At 56.2% G+C, this 17,855-nt stretch overlaps 1 protein-coding gene across 2 annotated transcripts in view; it reads left to right on the forward strand.

Moving 5' to 3' along the window:
* The window catches only part of SLC38A12 (solute carrier family 38 member 12), a 54,932-nt gene that overhangs the window by 26,843 nt on the left and 10,234 nt on the right, over positions 1–17,855 (forward strand). For both annotated transcript variants that reach the window (XM_019745605.3, XM_019745606.3), the window contains exon 9: positions 10,939–11,032. In XM_019745605.3, the coding sequence (XP_019601164.2) occupies positions 10,939–11,032 (94 nt within the window). The remainder of the gene's footprint in view (positions 1–10,938; positions 11,033–17,855) is intronic.

Raw genomic sequence — 17,855 nt, forward strand, 5'->3', positions numbered from 1 at the left:
TTCTCTTCCGTCCCCTCTTTGGTGCCTGAGATGTGAGCAATGAGGTATTAGAACAGGTGCCAGCTCCAAAGTCAGGTCTGTTTCTCCAGGCAGAGCCCCCAGCCCTCTGCCTGTTTCACCCCACTTCCCACAGCCTCACGCACACACACCCCCTGTGTCCCACCCCAGGCTCTTGTCAGAATGTCTCAAAGCCCGCCAAGTTCAAGACCAGGCGTTGGTCTTTTCACCTGGACCTGTGGGTGTGGGCTCCAGCTCTCTCTCCCGCTTGCGAGGAGCCAGGCTGGCCTTTACAAAAACCCAGGTGGCTGCTAATCATTGAGTGAGTGACTGTGGGTTTTCCACAATATTTATCTTTTCCCCCCAAACCACAAGGGTTGCAGCTTTGGCATCAAATCCTTGGAACTCTGCCCACCCCCGGGTACCATCTGGCCTTTCAGCTGAAAAAGAGAGACAACACAGGCATGCAGTCTTGTCCAATAAGAGGGCGAGGGGGACAGCAGCCATGCCAGGCTGACGCCATTGGACCAGCCCGGCCCCCGAGGGAGCCAGGCATGGAGGGGGTAGTGGGCACTCTTCCTCTAGGACGTAATGAAGGGAGGCAGTGAAATGCCCTAAAGAGGGTCTGGGCCTTGGCTGTGGAAACCCGAGTTCTGACCTCAGCTGTGTCTCAGCTATGAGCTGTTAGACAAGTTATTTAATCCCCACAACCTTACTTTTCTGACATGGAGGCAGTCATCCATTTAAAGGGTGTCAAGATTAAAAAGAGATCTTAGATGGAAGATGCTATCATGTCAGGCTCACAGTGGATGCCCAGTAATGGTTCTCATGCAGGTCCTGGGAGCCTCTTTCTTCCCTGTCCCCAGGGCAAAGCCTCCTCTGCGTGACGGACCATCTCCTCGGGAGTGTCAGGAAGCTAGGGAAGGCTCTAGGGGCAAGAGTGGCGTGTTTGGGGGTAGAACTCTCCCTCCCTGCCAACAATTTCGCCTCATAAGGCAACTCCCCAGCCATGTCCCAGCTTGGGGCTTGGAGGTGACATTGGGGGTGATACCTGGCCGGTGTCTGGGACTTGTCCTGATTCCAACGGCGGGGGGCCAGGAGGAGGTTCTGAGGTTGTGGTCGAGATGGCTGGAGCCACGGCAGCACGCGTACTGGAAAGACGTGGGCTCCCTCCAGCCGTCGTCACAGTACATGGACCATTTCCCGGTGGCGTGTGGCCAGGCCACCCACCCTGTGCTGAAGGAGACCTCTAGTGGGTTGTGACGTTTCTCTCTCTCCCGGGCAGCCCCTTCTCCCACCATCTTTAAAACCGTTAAGCAATCAGGCTCTAGGTGAGACATCACACTGCTCGATAATAGAAGCTTGTGACGAGTGTCCTGACCTTTCTTATCACCATCTATGGATTAAGGAGGAGACATGCTCTCTCTCTCCTTTTTTTTTTTTTTTCTTTGCCTCCCAGAGCAAAAACCATAGGTTTCAGACCCCAGGTCTCTAAGGATTTCTGTCTCGTCCATGTAGGGCAGGGGGTGTCTAGAGAAGGAGGTTCCGTAAAGGAAGTTATCTGGGTTCTTTTCTAGGTCTCTGCTTTGTTTCCAGTTGCCGTGAGAAGGAGGAGGCAGAGGTGTTGAGGAAGAGACCTGGGGGTGTTCTTGACTGTCTAACAGTCAAAGGCAGCCTTTCAGTGAGTGCGTTGGGGAGTAACCGAGCCAGCCCAGAGCTGCTTTCCCAGTGCCCTGGCTGTCTCGGGGCCGACAGGGCTGCAGACGGCATCACCCAGGCTCCTGGAGACTGGAGTGAAGCTCCGGGGGCCTGGGCCGTCCTGTGTTGGGCCCTCCCCTCCAGCGTGGGTGCTGATGGTCCAGGGAGCTCTCGTCCCGCACAGCCTGCGCTGCGGCTGCCACTTGATTCCGGGCCCCGAAAGCAGCTGCTCCCTCAGCTCTGTCCTGGAGGCTCTCATCCATTCTCTTCCTGCCACAGGCGACTGAATTCACACGTGGGAGGCTGCGTTCTGGACTGTGGCAGCTGGAGCTATCCGTGGGGAGGTGGCGGGGGTTGGGCAGCCCTGGCCCACCAGGTCACTGGGGACAGCGTCAGGGAAAAGAGCAGCCTCCCCTTCCATGGTTTCTCCCCGAAATTATTCTCCCAGGCTCCCTGGTAGCGTTTTCACAAAGGTGGTTGAGTGTCAGCTCAGTGGCCCGTCTGTGTCTGGGCCGAGAAGGGGCCCAGGGCTCCATCCTCTTCTCAGTTAACCGGGCACAGGGACTTGTCTTCTTCCAGCTCCCTGAGCGGGGGTTTGACTCGCTGTTGAGCCTTTCTCTTCTGGATCTGGTTTCTTGCCTCTGTTTCGTAGCTCAGCGGCTGCTTTAGAACTCACTGTGGGAATCCAGACCTGTTTGGCTTATTACTGCCTTTGCTTGGGCCTCAGCACCCCCTCTCTTGGGGGCTCAGTGCTCTCTTCTCCCAAGGACTCAGCGCCCTCCTCTCCCGGAGGCTCAGTGTCTTCCAGCAAGTAGAGACTCACCTTTTCACGCGAGCTGCAGGCGTTACATATCTCCGCACTATTCAGAATGGGGCTGACTTGTTTGGCATAAGCAGACTTGGTTTTCTGCTGAAAGATGTCGTGAGGTAACAGTTGGATTCCAAGTTGACTTCTAGGTACTAACTCTCTGTTTTTATCTTCTGGCATCACCTGACTCTTTCAGTCTTTTCATGCATTCAGGAAATGCCTCCCAAGTACCTTCTAGGCTGGGGTTTGGGAGGGAGAGGTGGGCCCAGGCTTTAGACGCCATGGTAACTTGCTCTAAGCAGCAGTTCTGGGGTGGTGTTGGGCAGACGAATCATGGCTGCAGAGTGGGTAAGTGCACTCACAGAGGCGCCCCAGCCTCTGTCTTCATTACTCTCCACCAGGTAAACGGTACTTGAGGGATCGGTGGCGGAGAGATTGGCAGCGTCTCCCTCATGCTTGGGTTGGTGTCTGAAGCCCAACAGCCTGTCCTGGTAGAAGGTCCCCCTCCCACCACAGCTGCTCGCATCCCTGGGTCACTCAGACCTGGGCTGGGCCCTTAGAGGGTTCCTGCTCATCTCCTGCCCTAGGGGTTGGGGGGGGGGGGTTGTCGTTTCTGAACCCTCATTCTCACGCTCAGACAACCTCCTCTAGATGGCGTGATGCATCTCATCCTGGGTTTTTGGCAAATAAGCTGCTATGATGGTTCACTGGGCTTGGCACACGCTACCAACATGACTTTAGGCCCAGCACCTGTTCTCATTCCCTCACAGGCATTTGGTCGGGAAGAACGTGAAGCCCCCTAAAGGGCATTTGGACCATTACTGCACTTGGGTGGAGGACATGGAGTCCAGCAGGAATAGTACTGACATGACCTTCTTTGGCTGGCGGGCCTCACTCCCCGCAGTCCTTTCTCCTCCCCCACCCGGGATGTTGGGAGACAGATGCGCGTGCTGAGGTGGGTGTGTGGTGATACCAGTCGGGTCAGGCGGGCAGGGCTAATGGTCACTGATCGCCTCTGTGCACACGGAACGTGCTTGGAGAAGTTCAGCAATGCTCCGGGGCCTCACAGCCGGGCAACATCAGGACACAACACCCCCACACCCCCATGTCAGTGCATGGGGCCCTGGAGTCGGTGGCCCCTCCACTGTCCCTGGCTGTCTCAGAACGCCCCTGCTTTTTTGAGGATGAAGCCCCAGACATCATTCAAGTTGGGAAAATGCGTGTAAAAACCCCCCAACCAAAATGTTCAGAGCCACTTGAGAAACAAAAATTGAACCCTTGAACGTTTCTTCAGTGTACTTCAAGGACGGTAGAAAGTTCCATTCCCACGTAGGGATGGGTTCCCGCTGAGTTGCCATTAACCCCAATTAACTCTTAACCCCTCGAACCTGACAAGGACAGCTTTGCAGTCTGTTCATCTGCTTCCTCTACCACTTGAAACACCCTCCAGGACCAGTCCAGAGAGCTCAGCGGTGCCATCAGCATGGTGCCATCTCCGCCTGAACCAGCCCTGAGCCCTGAGCCTGCCAAGCCCGTGTGCCCTGCAGTCAGCTCCCGCAGATCCTGTGTGCTTAGGGTCGAGCAGGCAGCACATCGCGTGTCAGCTTCCAGCCTTGCTTCGTCACCCCTGCTAACAGAGTTAACAGAGAAATCCGACTCGCCCCAACCCTCGAGCAAGAAGGCTCTACGTGGATTCTCTGGCTTTTATGTTGGAACTCTGGGGGCAGACAGGTGGAGCGAAGAGAAAGCTTCTGATGGCTGCATTCTTGGCTCCTGGAAGCTCCATCTCACAGCACGGTGGGAGCCACAAACAAACCCCCAAACCCTGATTTTTAGAGGGAAATAAATAATAAGCGAGCTCTCCGAGAACTTGCCATCTAGTGAGTCACCCGCTTGCTGTCTCGTCAGGTCCCTAATGGACCTGCCGCTGGTCAGTGGTGCCTCCCTCAGTTCGAGCTTTCTCTCGGGCCTGGAGCAAGGGGACACCACAGAAGCATAGCCTTTGTGCCTCACTGGCCACTGCTAGCTTCACAGCCGTTGGGCCTTGGTTTCCACTGGTGCTGCGCTAGGTCGGGGCAGGGCTGAGAGGACCCACCAGCCCGCCTGGATCAACAGTCAGCTGGCTGTTCTGCCTAGCTTCTAGGATATTCTCTCACTGTCACTTGTTGCAGAGGTAATTGGTTATTCTCTGTCCCATGGAGTTGCTCAGAGGTTCTTAGGACATTTGTCCTGTGTGGTGGCTGTCACTTTAGCACACGGTTCTCTCCTGTCTTCCCTTTCCTCCAAGAGCAGTGTGCCCTTGGTCTCTTCCGTCTTTTCTGAGGGGAGTGAGAGAGACTAGGGGTGTTGTTGCATTTCGTCCAAGTTTAAGTTCCAATTGAAGCTGTAATCCTCTCCACTCTTCCCAGCAGGAAAAAAGACGACAGCAAACAGGATTTGGGGCTTTAGCTTTGTTTTGTAAAAGAACTGGTAGGTGGCTGGATTGTGACCACTTGGAAACTGTGAATGTACTGTCTCCCAGAGGTAGGCATGGAATGAGTCGCTCCTTTGAAGACCTTTTTAGGTTCTTGACCTGAGGTTTCTTCTATGACATCATCCTTTCTGGAGGCCACACAGACTGACAGTGGTCACAGCCCATTGGGATCCAAGCCTTTCCTTGATGAGGGTCCCGGGAGATGCTGCTGATGGCAGGCTGCCAGGTTCCCCAGGCTCTACTCAGATGCACCTTTTCTCCTTGATCGGGGCTGAGTACCATTCCCCCTGAAACCAGTGGGTACGCTCGGAGCATGGCAGTTTCCATTTGCTCTTCCTAAGTCAAAGCATGTTGATGTCACCACTATTTGGGGAAGGGTCTTCCCCCTGACACTGTGAACTGCTTTCCTATGTGCCTTTTGCTCTGCCAGCTCAGACACTGCCCGTGTGGGAGGGATGGCAAAGGGTATGAAGCAAGTCAGCCAGACTGGGGTTGCCTCCTCCCCCGCTGGAGGATCATACCTTTCTACCAGATGCCTGCAGATGCTTAGCGAGCATCTCAAGTGTGCCAAGCCTCCCTCGGTGCTGGCATGAACAAGGATGCCATCACGGGGCTTGCGTTCTGCTGGGGGCACAGAAGGAACCCATGATAAAGGAGCAACTCACAGCCTACAAGAATTCAGTAACGTGACAGCAGCCATGGGCTTGGTGGTTCCATCGAGAGCCCCAGGGAGGATTAGAACATTTGGAGAGACTCACCGAGGAGACTGGCACTTGAGCAGGGCTTGGAAGGTGACAGGAAGAAGGAAGGTGGAGAGGGAAGTTCTCTGCCAGCAGGCGAGATCACGAGATTAAAGACCTGAGGGTGAGAATTAGCTCGAAGTGGGAATGTGGGGCAGGGGGGAGGGAACAGCCCAACACGGTGCAGAGTGTGGGAGGGCAGTCAGAGGGGCAGGGGCAGGAGACTTCCGTGCCCCTCCGCCGCTTCCTTACTCTCACCAAACCTCCCTCTTCCCTCAGCCCCCTCGTTAATAAAATGAGGTATTGTCGCCTGCGTGGTGACCTCACAGGTGGCCGTGGTACTGCAGAGTGCAGGGGGACCTGCAGCCCTGGGCAGGACGTTACCCTGGGACAGCTGATGGGTGGGGCGGTGAGCAGTCAGCAGCTGGGCAGACAGGGCAGATATGCCGGCTGAAGGCAGGACCGAGAGACACAGCCTGTCCAGCTGGCGTTGCGTTTGGGATTAGCTCCGAGTTTAAGTTTTGTTTCTCTGACCAGCTAAACTTGCAGAGAGATTTGGAGGCAGGCAGAGAGGTATCAAGCTGCTTTCCTCTTGGGCTCTGGTATTGACGCACTTACTCCTGCTTCCCCGTTTTGTACAGTTAAACAAAGGACATAACACATCGCCAGGCCTGGGCTCATTTTGGGTGTGAAACAAGGTTACGTTGCATTGGAGCCTTTCCTCTGAGTGCCGTGCCGTGGGCTGTGGGGTTAAAACTCACGAGGAGGGAGGCAGGTGATGAGCACAGCTCCGCCTCAGGAGGCCCAAGTCACAAGTTCCTGATGTAAAGATCCATTGTCTTCAGAAGCACAGCGCGTGTTTCTCCCGTTCTGTAGTTGGGGGCTGGCTGTTCCGACTGCTCCAAACCGCTCCCGACAGGAACATGGTGGCTCGAGTTACCCATGGAGCCTTCAGTTTCCAGATGCCAGCCAGCTTGTGGGGCGTGAGCATCCGGGCCTCCATAAAGCCTGTCCTGTCCAGTGTCTCTCCACTGACCCCGAGGAGTGGATTTCCTTCCTGCCAATGGCGAACAGAGGCCTGGGAGGTAGATTAGGACTGTCTTTATTCCCCTGCCCTTGGATTCCTTTCTGGCAGAGGCTGGAGAAATGTGGTTCGTCCCGGCCAGCCCCGTCCTCCAGGCGTACGCAAAACTCGGCTCAGTCCTCCTGTGGGGGCACCGTGCCGAGCACTGTTGGGGGGGTCACGGCAGAGTCCAGTGAGGGCAATCCTAAGACAACAGCTGGGTGAAGGAGCAGGCTTTTGAGTGGGGCTTCACAGACGGCATGCCTGTCCTGCAGAAAGGAGGGACGAGCTTGCCGAGCAAAGGCCCAGTGGCAGGAGGCACTGAGCACGCAGGGACGCACACAGCCCAGGGCTGCGAGACTGCAGGCGCTGGGCTGGCATCTCAGAACCGAGGTTGAGCGAGGTGACTGCAACCGGACCATGGGGCCACTGGCCTTTGTCCTCTCTGAAGTGACAAGCCACTGAGGATTAATGAACAGATGTGGTTGGGGCTGAGTGTGGGGAGACGACACTGGCTCTGGGCCCAGGACAGAGAGGACAGACAAGGATTGAGATAGATTCCGAGAGGACAGTCCTGAGCTCTCCCCAGCCCCCCTGCCTACCTGATGCCTCTCACTTTAGATATTATTTCCTCCAGAACCCCCCCCATGTCCCCACCCCAGTCCCACCCAGGCAGGCTAGGAGCCCTTGCCCTACGTTCCCTTTCCGGTCCAGGCTGTGAGAAATACATGTCTGTGGTTTTAAGCCACCAAGTTAGATCCTCTACACCAGCACAGGAAGTGAGGAAGGAATCTGAGATTGTTGGACATTTGGAACCAGAGCAACTGGAGGTGGGCTGCACTCTTAACCTACACAGGGACGCCGGGGGAGAAGCCGCTGCATTGTCTGTAGACCCCATGTTAAACCTGGAGTGCTGCGGGGACACTGTACCAGCCGTGTCCCTGGGGACGGGAGCTGCCGTGTGTCCATGAAGTCTGGCAAAGTTGCCGTGGGGCCCTTGGTGCACGTCTAAACTCACTGACCAAAGGAGAAAGAGCGACACAAGTGGCCCCATTTGCACCTTCCCAGGTCTGTCTCAGGCCTCATGCCCAGTGATCTGTTTGAGGATTTTGTTAGAAAGCAAAGAATTGCTTTTTTCTTTAAGAAACGCGTTTGGCTGCAGTGGTTGGTGTCGTGCCTCCCCTTAGGAGAAGTATCAGGGGAGTCCTTGAACAGAGACTTGAGTTTGAACTGATCAATGGCATTTGGGGCTTGGAAAATTGCTCAGGAGCCAGCTAATTTATAATGTCACACCGGCTAGACGAGAAGACCCGAGAGGATAGGCTGTCTCTCGGCTTTCTAGTTCTTCTTTTTGAAAAAGAAAAAGGAAAACAGAAGGTGCCACGCTTGGCTGTTCAGCATTCAGAGATGAACAGCTCTGTCCAGGCTAGACCATCGGGACCCTGGGGCCGTGTCTTCTCCTGCACCCCGTTCCTCCCCAAGGACCTTGCAGCCACCAAGGCATGGCAGCACATGACACAGCTCCATGTCCTCTGTCCTTTCCCAGCCCAGACGCCTGTCCCTGCAGTAGCCGCGTCTGGCTCTACCTAATTTGCAGAGGACACCTGTTCCGTAATTAGCCCCAGCTTGTGCTGTGTATCTGTCTGGGTGCCCTCTGATGCGTGAGCCAGCGGCCCTGTGCAAGGGCTGCTGTGTGGCAGTCTGCGTGTTTCCTGTACTAAGTGGCCCTGCGCCCTCCCAAGTGAGGTGGTCCGTCTGGGGTCCTGAGCATTAAAAGCAAAAGAAACTACGTCCCAGCTGCCGTCCAGCTGTGGATGTCACTGCTGTGGACCAAATGAGCTTTCCAAAAGAGCCTTTCACCGCCTCTTCCCACTTCGAGGATAGACCCGCTGTCCCTAGGACTGGACACGAGAGTGCCAGGTGGGGGCGGACCCTTGTCTGAGCGCCTGTTGACTCTCAGCCCCGTCAGTCAGCTGGCACTGCACATGGACTTCTGACTCTGCACTCTTGAGATGTGTCCATGTGCTTGGGCTTAGTAAATAGAGGGACACTATAGGGGGCTGGGATCCCATGCGACGGTTTTATAAAATGGGCCTCCTGTGTAATAGCATGTTGGTAAACCTCTGCCGAGGAGCAGGAAGATGGGTTTGGCATCCGAGAAAGGACTCCTGGAGGAAGGGACCTGTGCAGCTGGCAGAAGCGGAATTCCCTGCCTGCCACTGGGGCTGGTTCTGCTCTCCCCATTTGTACATAGTGGAGCTTCCTGAAAACCAGTCTTTAGGCTTCAGAGATGAGGTCTGACCTCCCACATGAGCCACCCCCAAGGAGATTTCCAGTGCCCACAGCTCGAGTACCCTGCTTTCCTGCACCGCAGGTCAGAGGTGAAACACCTCGCCACCTGGCCTCCGGGCGCATCGGGAGTCCGGTTTGGATCAGGCCATGGTTATTTGGAAACTCTTGTGGCCAGTGGCTTTGTACGTATCCTTCCACATGATATCTCCCTCTCCCATCCTTCAGAAGAGAAATCCATCGGTGGCAAGTTTCCCTGAAATAGTAATTTTCCTAAACAACTTGCTGATGGCGCTCCATACAGACCTGATGGCATTTGGTGACTGCACCTTCCTGTGTCCCCAGCCCTTCTCCCTGGGCCTGAGGGGAACCAGGCTGCCCTGAGTCACTGTCCTCTAGCCTGATGGAGACGCTTCTCTCTTCCCTCTGCTAAACGGAAGCAGAGCTGGTCCTTGGCCCCCAGCAGAAAGCTGTTTCCAGAAGTCTCCCAGCCCTCGTGACTGCCAGAAGGCTTTATCCACCCCAGCTAATTAGAGCCTTTTCCTTAAGCAGCGCTTTAGTCTTTCTTTCTGTCATTCAGTCTCACACTGATAATGGACTTGGATAAGAGGTCACAGCTTCTCCCACATCCTGCTCTCCTTGTGACGGGGGCGGGGAAGGGACAGGCTCAGCTCCCCCTTCTGCTGAGCTCCCGCAGGCGAGCTGGCTGGGCACTGGCTGCCAGGCCCAGCAGCTGGGATGTATTCACCCAGAGCCCGACACCCCAAAGTGGGCCCCACACCCCACATTCGGGCTTCCCAGCGTCTGCCGCATCTCTGGTGAGTGTCATTAGCATGAACGTGATAAAATGGCCCAGTGTAAATGCTAATAAGGCTGATGCCTCTGCTGCTTCCGAGTGGCAGATTGGAAATGGTGCCATCATCCTAACTCCAACCAGCAGCTCTTAATTCCTCTGCTTCCTGAGCACCTAATTCGGCATGAAGATCCTCGCCTCCCCTCAGCCCGTCTCCACTGTGCCACGTTCACCCATTTTCTTTTGCAAAGAGGGTTCAGATCTCCCACAGACCAGTTTTCTAAGACAGGCTTTGAATTCTCTTTTTTTTTTTTTTTTTTTTTTAAGTAAACACTCTCCCCTGTTCTCCAAAAAGGAAGAGAACTGAGGTGCCCGCAGGCAGCCACTCCTCTGGCTGGACTCCCACCCCCTCCGCAGATTTCTCCACACCCACTTTCCCTGGATGTGCTGCTTGTCTCCTTGGTCTGGGGTGTTTCTCTGAGGGATTTGCCCTGGAGCCGCTGGCTCTGGTTCTCCAAGGTTCCTCTTCTCTTGAAGTTAAAAACATTGCTGATTAATGACATCCTGACATCCTGATTGATCCTTTCCTCTGAACCCTGCAGAACCGTGTCCCCTCCACTGCCGTGCATTGTCACAGCCCCCACGGCCCCTCCTCCCCGTGTCCTTTCTTTCCAGTAAGCCCTGAGGTGCTGCGTGCCTGGTGCTTCGGAACCTGTCTTCCTGCCCTTTTGTACCTAATCTGTGCTGTTCCCAGCTCAGTGCCGGGCTGTGAATCTTTAGTCAGTGTTTGCTAAGCAGAAGTGACTAGGTGATGGTGGCCCCAGGGTGTCGCCTGGACTAGCCTGGAAAGGAGTCTCAGGACAGTAAGTGTGAGGGACGGCAGAGAAGCGTGGCTCTGGATTTCTGTTGTACCCATGACACTGGAAACTCGCAGGTGATGCTATCTGACCCCAGGGGGCCTCCGCCGGGCCAGGTGCATACCTGGGTTAGGACCAGCCTGGCCCAGAGGTTGCGTGAACGGTGTGCTGCATGCGGCCAGGCCTGTGCGCCCCTCTCACTCTTGTTTTTGTTACTCAGGCTGTCTTTACTCTCCTCCTGGGACCCTTCACCTTCTTTGACGTCCAGAAAACCAAGTACCTGCAGATCCTGACCTCCCTGATGCGATGGATCGGTGAGTCTGACAAACTTCTTGCGTCTCCACCCTTTCTCCCCTGGTCCCCTCCTTAACCTTTCCTGCGACAGCCGTGCGGGCGCACAGGCGTAGCTGGGACGTGGTGGAGGTTTCCGTGGGCTCCCGAGGGCAAGGCGAAGGCGGGTGCGCTGCTTGCCTTTTCACTGGTGGGGACATTTTAGTACTGAAAGTTGATGTCATTTTGAGGTCACATAGTGTGGACAGGGCTTGAAGTAGCCCCAGGACCGCTGACTCTGGAGCCAGCCTTTTTCACATGCCCATGCTGGGTCCCCACCACCCCACTTCTGGGATCAGGTTCCGCCCCCTCAGGCATGAGAGCAGTGCCACTCTGCGTTCTCACGGGTGCACTATGCCACACAGCCATAAAACCAGCCGGCCGTGGCAGCCACCACCACATTCCTGGCTGCAGTGCCTTCTGACTGACTGACACCCCGCTGAGCAAGAGTGTGGCTGTCCTGGGGGGGAGTTTGGGGGTCTCTCCCTCTAAATCAGGTATGCAGTAGGGAGCTTGTTCATTCTGCCACACCATCCTGCTAGCCACCCGGAGGGGTTGGGCTGCTGACCCACCTGGACCCAGGACAGGAGGTGTGGGGTCCCTGCCACCCCATCAGTTGGCATGTGCTCTGGGATCGGTTTCACGCTTGTTTTGGTCTGGTGCCGTTGTGGGTGGGGCTCCCCCTTCCTGACCCCCTTCCCCAGCTTCCTTTCCCACTGCGTCCGCCCCTTGTCAGGACTCGGGTATACATCGCTCCTCATTACATGCAGGCACTCAGCACTAGATCATGACAAACTCAGACAGTGTCCGAGCCAAATGACTGCCGGCAATTCTGGCACCTCTGGTCCCCCGGAACCTCCCTCTTGGGATTGCAAGATCCCCGGTAAGGAGCCAGCACCTCACGGGAGCCCTGGCATCTTCAGTTGGAAGGGACGCGGCGATCATCCCAGGCTGTGCAGCGAGCCACCAGGAGCTCATCACCAGACAAGGGTCCCCTGTGCTCTGTGGGGACCGTTTGTCAGTGCTGGGAAGCTCTGCTTCGGCTTGAGCCAGACCCACCCGCCTGTAACTTCTTCCCACTCTTGGGCCTTCCTTTCAAGGAAACGAGAGCAGGACTGTTTCTGGAGTATGAGCTTTGGGTCCTTTATAACCTGAGGAGCCTGTCCATCACCACCCAGTCAGGATGAGGGGGCAGGGTTCCTTATCTACCCCGTGCAGTGGGTCTGCTCCTGTTGTCACCCAAATTTCGCTCACAAGCTCAAAAGCCCTAGGTTACGTTAACATGACCCCCTGGGAAAATGAGGCCTCACTGCTGCTTAGAACGCGAGGATCACACTAGCTCCGCGGGCGCGATGTTGGAATGGAGCCTCCTTAGGCACCAGGCGGGCTTGTGTCCAAAAGTCGGGATCCGCAGGGATCAGAACCAGGCCCTCCCCCTTGTGAGGCCGCTTATCGGAAGTATTTGAACACCCTCGTGACCTTCAGAAGGCGTTTTCTCAGTAAAGCAGTGGAGAAAAATGTTCTTCCTCCTCGCTTCTCTCGCCCCCTGTGCTGTTGGGTCCCAAAGTCCTGGGAGCCTGGCCCCTGCCCGCTGGGGATTGGCTGTCCTTGACCTCCTGCACCAGCAGTGGGGAGGGCAGGAGCAGGGTGGGAGAGGTGGAGGCAAGGCCATGCTGCCACCAGTGTGATAGATTCCCGTGTCAGCCCACGAGGGGATCATGACAGTTAACGGCTTCCGTACACCCCGGTGCATTTAGCGTGACGGAGTCCTCTGTCTGGTGAGCAAGACATTCATTAAAAGGGAGAAGATCATAAGAGGGAGAGGAGGATACTGACAGAATCGAGGTCCGCCCCGCTCCCACCCTCAGAGGAGGCGCTGAGCGTCCCTGTGCCCCGGGGGCCTCAAAGGCACCTGGGAACAGCCCCTGCTCCCTTTCCATCTTGCTGTTGGAGTCCTCTCCTCCCCAGAACCGGCTGTTGGCTTTGGACAATTGACTGTTCTTCCTCAGGGCACGGGCCTCCGGCCCCTGGTGACCCCATTCTGCTTCACTTTCTCCCAGCCAGAGCCCCTCCCACAGGGCAGTGAGGTGGCTACCATGAGCCCAGGGGCTGAAAAGCCCCTGGGTCTCCCCCCTGAGACTCTGGCCCCCTCCCCCAGGCACCCCCTACAGTGCGGCACAGCGAGGTGGCAGTGGCCTTGAGACATTCTTGGCTGCAGAGGGAGAGACCAGCCCGTGAAGGTCATGCACCCTTGCGTTTGGATGGTGACATTGTTGTCTTGACACCTTGTCTCTGCAAGTCATTTGCGTCTATCCTCCCTTTGATCCAATAGATAACCAGGTGGCAGTAGCCTCTCCCGAGCCTCCCCTCCAGCGTGCTCCTTGGGTGACATCACAGGCCGGCGTTTTTCTCCTGCGCTTGAAAAGTAAACCTCTCACCTGAGACAAAATCACCCAGTCAAGTAAACTGGAATGTCGTCCAGCCTGGGTGGGGGGAGGGGCCAGTCCCAGCGTGGGGCACTGCAGCCACCTGGGCATTTTTCCTTGTAGAGCTGGCGGAAGACAGCAGCACAGCATCAGGAGGGGGAAGGGGACAGACATCGAGGAATCTGGGAGCCGCCAAGCACCCCAACCAGGCCACCTGGTAGTGGGAGGGACCGAGGTCTGCCCACTGGAGGTTGACAGGCCGTCTGAGGGGGTCTCTCCTCTGGCCTGAGCATATTCCAGGTGATTTTTCTAGAACTCCTCCAAAGGCAGTGAGCACCAAAGCCCTGTTTGTCTTCGCAAGTCTGCACCCTGTTGTCAGTTTGCAGCGAACTCCCTTTTCACGTTGCCTTTGAAAAGCTGCTTTGCAGCCGTGTCCCCGTGACCGTCCCTGCTTCCCCACACTCCGCCCTCTTCCCTCTTTCCTCCTTGGTCCGAGAGAGCTGAGTGGGGAGCACGGGTGGCGATAAGCTGGCTTGGGTTTTAGGAAGACAAAAGGGAAGAGAGAGCACCAAAGGGACCGAAAATCATGTAAATAAATGTGCTGAGCCAGAAACTTCCCTGAGCTTAGTGAGGAATTGGTTCTGCCATCTGCTGAAACGAGCCTGAGGAGGCTGTCAGGATCCTGCCCCGAGTGGCCCACCTGGAGGAGGCGCCGAGAAGCCTTGAGGCTGGCTCCTCCGCGCCGCCCGGGCTTGCTCAGGGCCCTCCTCCAGGCCTTAGCCCCAGCAGCCCCTCGTGCTGCCAGGCGGGCTGGAGAGGGTTGCATGGTCTTTGCAAATAGCCACTCGTCCAGGAAAATGTCAGAACATGTAAGACAAGTGCCAGTGTTGATGCATTTCTTTTGTTCCCCAAATAAGTTCTGGGAAGACCAGGCCAGTCAATTTGGGAGACCAGATTCCACATGTCTCTGATTCACATGTGCACGATAGTCCGGGGCCTGCAATTGTTCAGGCCTTAGACAACTTCCTGACCGGCCCGGTTCCATCCAGCCTCTCACCCCTGATCAGCTGCAGCCTCCGGAGTAGACAGCTTGGGCTCTGGCCTGGGTGCCCCTCCTGCCGGCCACTCCCACGGCACCTCCTCCCTTTGTTCGCTTCCGGGGTGGGACCGTGTGCACTCCTGATGTGTAGGACAGGCCAAGCCTGCCTTAGCCAGGGTCCTTGTTTGGCAGCAGCAAAGGCAGCACTTCCTTCCTGGACCAGCTGTGAAGAGAAATTGGGGTCGTGTGCAAGCTGTTAGCACAGTGCTGGCAGCGGCTCAGCAGTCGTGTGCCTCCCTGCCGTCGTCATCTCTGTCAGTCATCACGTGCCTAGAGCAGCCTCAGAGTGAGCCTCCCCTGGGGAGGCCATGAGATCAGGGCCCCCCAGAAAGAACTGTGGCACTGAGTGTCCCCAGTGAGATCTTGAAGCATCACCGGTCAGCTGTGTACAGCCTCCCCTCTGCCCCACCCCAGCACTGGTCCCAGACGCATACCCGGCAGGGAGCCCTCCTGCACCCCAACAAGCCTCCACCCCCACCACCTTCAAGGAAGCTTGAGCTGAAGAAAAGGAGAAGCAGGCCCACCTCACAGGGAAGCCAGGGGCTTCATCTGGCGCTTCTAGTGCTCTCACTGTCAGCAGTCAGCAGACCAGGGACCCTTAGAGACATGACCAGAAGTCCCACTCCTTGTGTCCCCAGGCCCAGCAGCTGTGGCTTCAGAGCCCAAGCCCCAAGCCACTAAGACGATGACAGTAGACTGTTCCCCCCTGGGCCACCCGGGAGGGAGCATCATTACTTCACTCCCATTGTTACCAGCTCCCCCTGCCCCCCATAAATGCCAGCAGGCGCCTCCCAGTTGGGGACATGAACAGCTGGCTCAGCTCGGGACACCCCATTTGGCATTATTAAAAAACTGATTCTTTCTAATAAAGGCTGCTCTGGAGCGCAGCAGCCCTCCTTGGTCTGGGTCTGGGACCCACAGGGCCACCTTCCCTCTGATTGTGTATTCAGAGCACTGTTACCGTCTCGGTGTTCCGCTCAAAGTGGGTCAGGCGCCGTCCTCTGAGCGAGCATCCGTGGATAAACTTGAGCGAGCCTGCCTGCCTCAAGAAGTTTCTTGGCCCTGCTCTCGCCACCCGCCCCCGACAGGTGCCCCAGATTTGTCTTCCAGACCGAGCCAAGGGGAGACATGGGACTGGGTGGTGGTGGCCCAAGTGGCAGAAGGTCCCCAGGAGGAGACCATCACCTGGGAGGGAACATAAGGGCTCTCTGGTTTTACTTGTCCCCAGAATTATCTGCGCTGCTTGGCTGACTCCCCTGCAGAGCCATGACTGATCTCAGCGGAGCGTCTCCTGGTAGGACTGCTCTGATCTGTCACCACCAGCAGCCAGGGGTCCCCTTGGTCTGGGCCATCTGTTCACGTCCTGTTGCTCAGCACGCCAGCTCGGTGTATGCATTCCTTCACAGCCACTCACTGCTGTCCCTTTAGTCAACGAGTGCTTCTCAGAGGGCCAGAAAGGGCCCCCACACCTCCAAAAATGAAGGTACCCCTCGGCCCCTAAGCAGCCAGCCAGCCCTGTGCCCCAAGCCCTCGCTCTCTCTAGGCCACCATCCAGGGCTCTCCTGGAACCTTAAGTGTCCAGCGTTCCCTAGTTATACAGCCAGTGGAAGGAGTCCAGGAAAACCTTTATGTGTTTCGTTTTGGTCTTAATTTTATTCTTCATTTTCTGAAAGTTCTCTCTGCAAATGCAGAGGTCAGTTTAAAGGAGAGGAACCTGGGGTTTCTGTCTTAAGGCTCTTAGGGTAGAGTGGACACTTAATGAAAGATTGCCAGCCACGTGCCACCAGATCACCCCTTTCCTTCGCAGCAGGTCTGACCTCAGAACTCGGCTGGGCCCTGAGCAAAGGCCTTTGCTCTTTTGGCCGCACCTCTTCTCTGCGCAGCCTTTGTGGTCAGCAGCTCTGCTCTGCGTGTGGCTGAGACGTGCGCTGACCTGGCCGTCAGCAAGGACTCCTGCTCCACCTGGGAGGCAGGTGGGCCAGCTGCCTGGACCGCGCACGGGGAGGGAGAATAAGGCTCCAGTAGCTGGTGGTCAGCGGGCCGAGGTGTCTGATGGGTACAGCTGTGTCTCTACACAGAGCTGGGCTTCCCACGGGCCAGGGTAACATCAGCCTCAGGGCACGGTCAGGCAGCCACCTTCGTCTGCAGAGCTGGCGTAGCCCATAGCAGCCCCGGAGAGCAGGAATTTACGTTCAGACAAGGGAATCCAAGTGCCCCTATCACGGGACTCCCCACTCGCTCGCCTCCCGCTTGCTCTCTGATCCAGCTTAGGCTTCCATAACGGAACACCACAGGCTGGGCAGCTTCAACAACAGAAGTTTGTTTTCTCCCAGTTCCGGAGGCTGGAAGCCCAACATCAAGGTGCTAGCAGGGTTGGTTTCTGGTGTAAGCTCTCTTGCTGGCTTGTAGGCAGATGGCCACCTTCTCACCTGTCCTCACGCGGCCTCTCTTCTGTGCGTGCAGAGACCGAGCGCTCTGGCGTCGATTCCTCCTCTCATAAAAACACCGCCCTGTCAGATCAGGGCCATATTTCACTTTTCTTACCTCCTTGTAGGCCCCGTCTCCAGGTACAGTCACCCTGGGCATCAGGGTTTCAACATAAGAATTGTGGGGGAGACAGTTCATAACAAGAGGACAGCCTTTAGGAAAGGTGACAGCGCCCAAGTTTATGTTTCCAATCTCTGGGAAGAAGATTAGTTGGCCAGCAGCCAGAGGTCCCTCGGCTCCGCTTTCCCAGCAATTGCAAACTGGCTCTGACAGCTTACGATGAAAAATGGAGACCCTCCCCGGGCAGCCCCCCTTACCGTGCTTTGAGGGTGTGGTAGGTTGAAGGATGAAGATGCCAGAACTCTTGATTTCTTACTTAAGACTTAATAGCTTCAGAGACTCAAATGCCTGCCCTTTATCCACAACCTCCTCCCCCAGCGCACTTGCAAAGGGGAAGGCTCCGCTCTGAGTCCTTTGGGATAAATAATTTAACCACGGAGTAGAACGTCAGTCCTGTAACAATTATTTAAACACCCTTCTCTTCTACGTCTATGAGATGAAGAGGAGGAGGACAGAGCTGGAATCCTCCAGAAACCACGGGGATGACCCAACCTGGGAAGGTAGTCAGATTGGCTTTAAGTTCCCTCCCTTCCGCAGAAACCCCCATGATTCTTTGGTGAGTTATTATTACAGGCCAGACCAGCAATCACAGAAAGTCTTACTGGCCTGAGATAAAGCTCTGACCCAGGGCCAAGATGCTTCCGGAGGCAAACTCATCTGTGTAGGGAGTATCTG

Source organism: Rhinolophus sinicus, chromosome 12, assembly GCF_057876585.1.
Source record: "Rhinolophus sinicus isolate RSI-liver-muscle chromosome 12, RSI-T2T, whole genome shotgun sequence".
Lineage (NCBI taxonomy): Eukaryota > Metazoa > Chordata > Mammalia > Chiroptera > Rhinolophidae > Rhinolophus > Rhinolophus sinicus.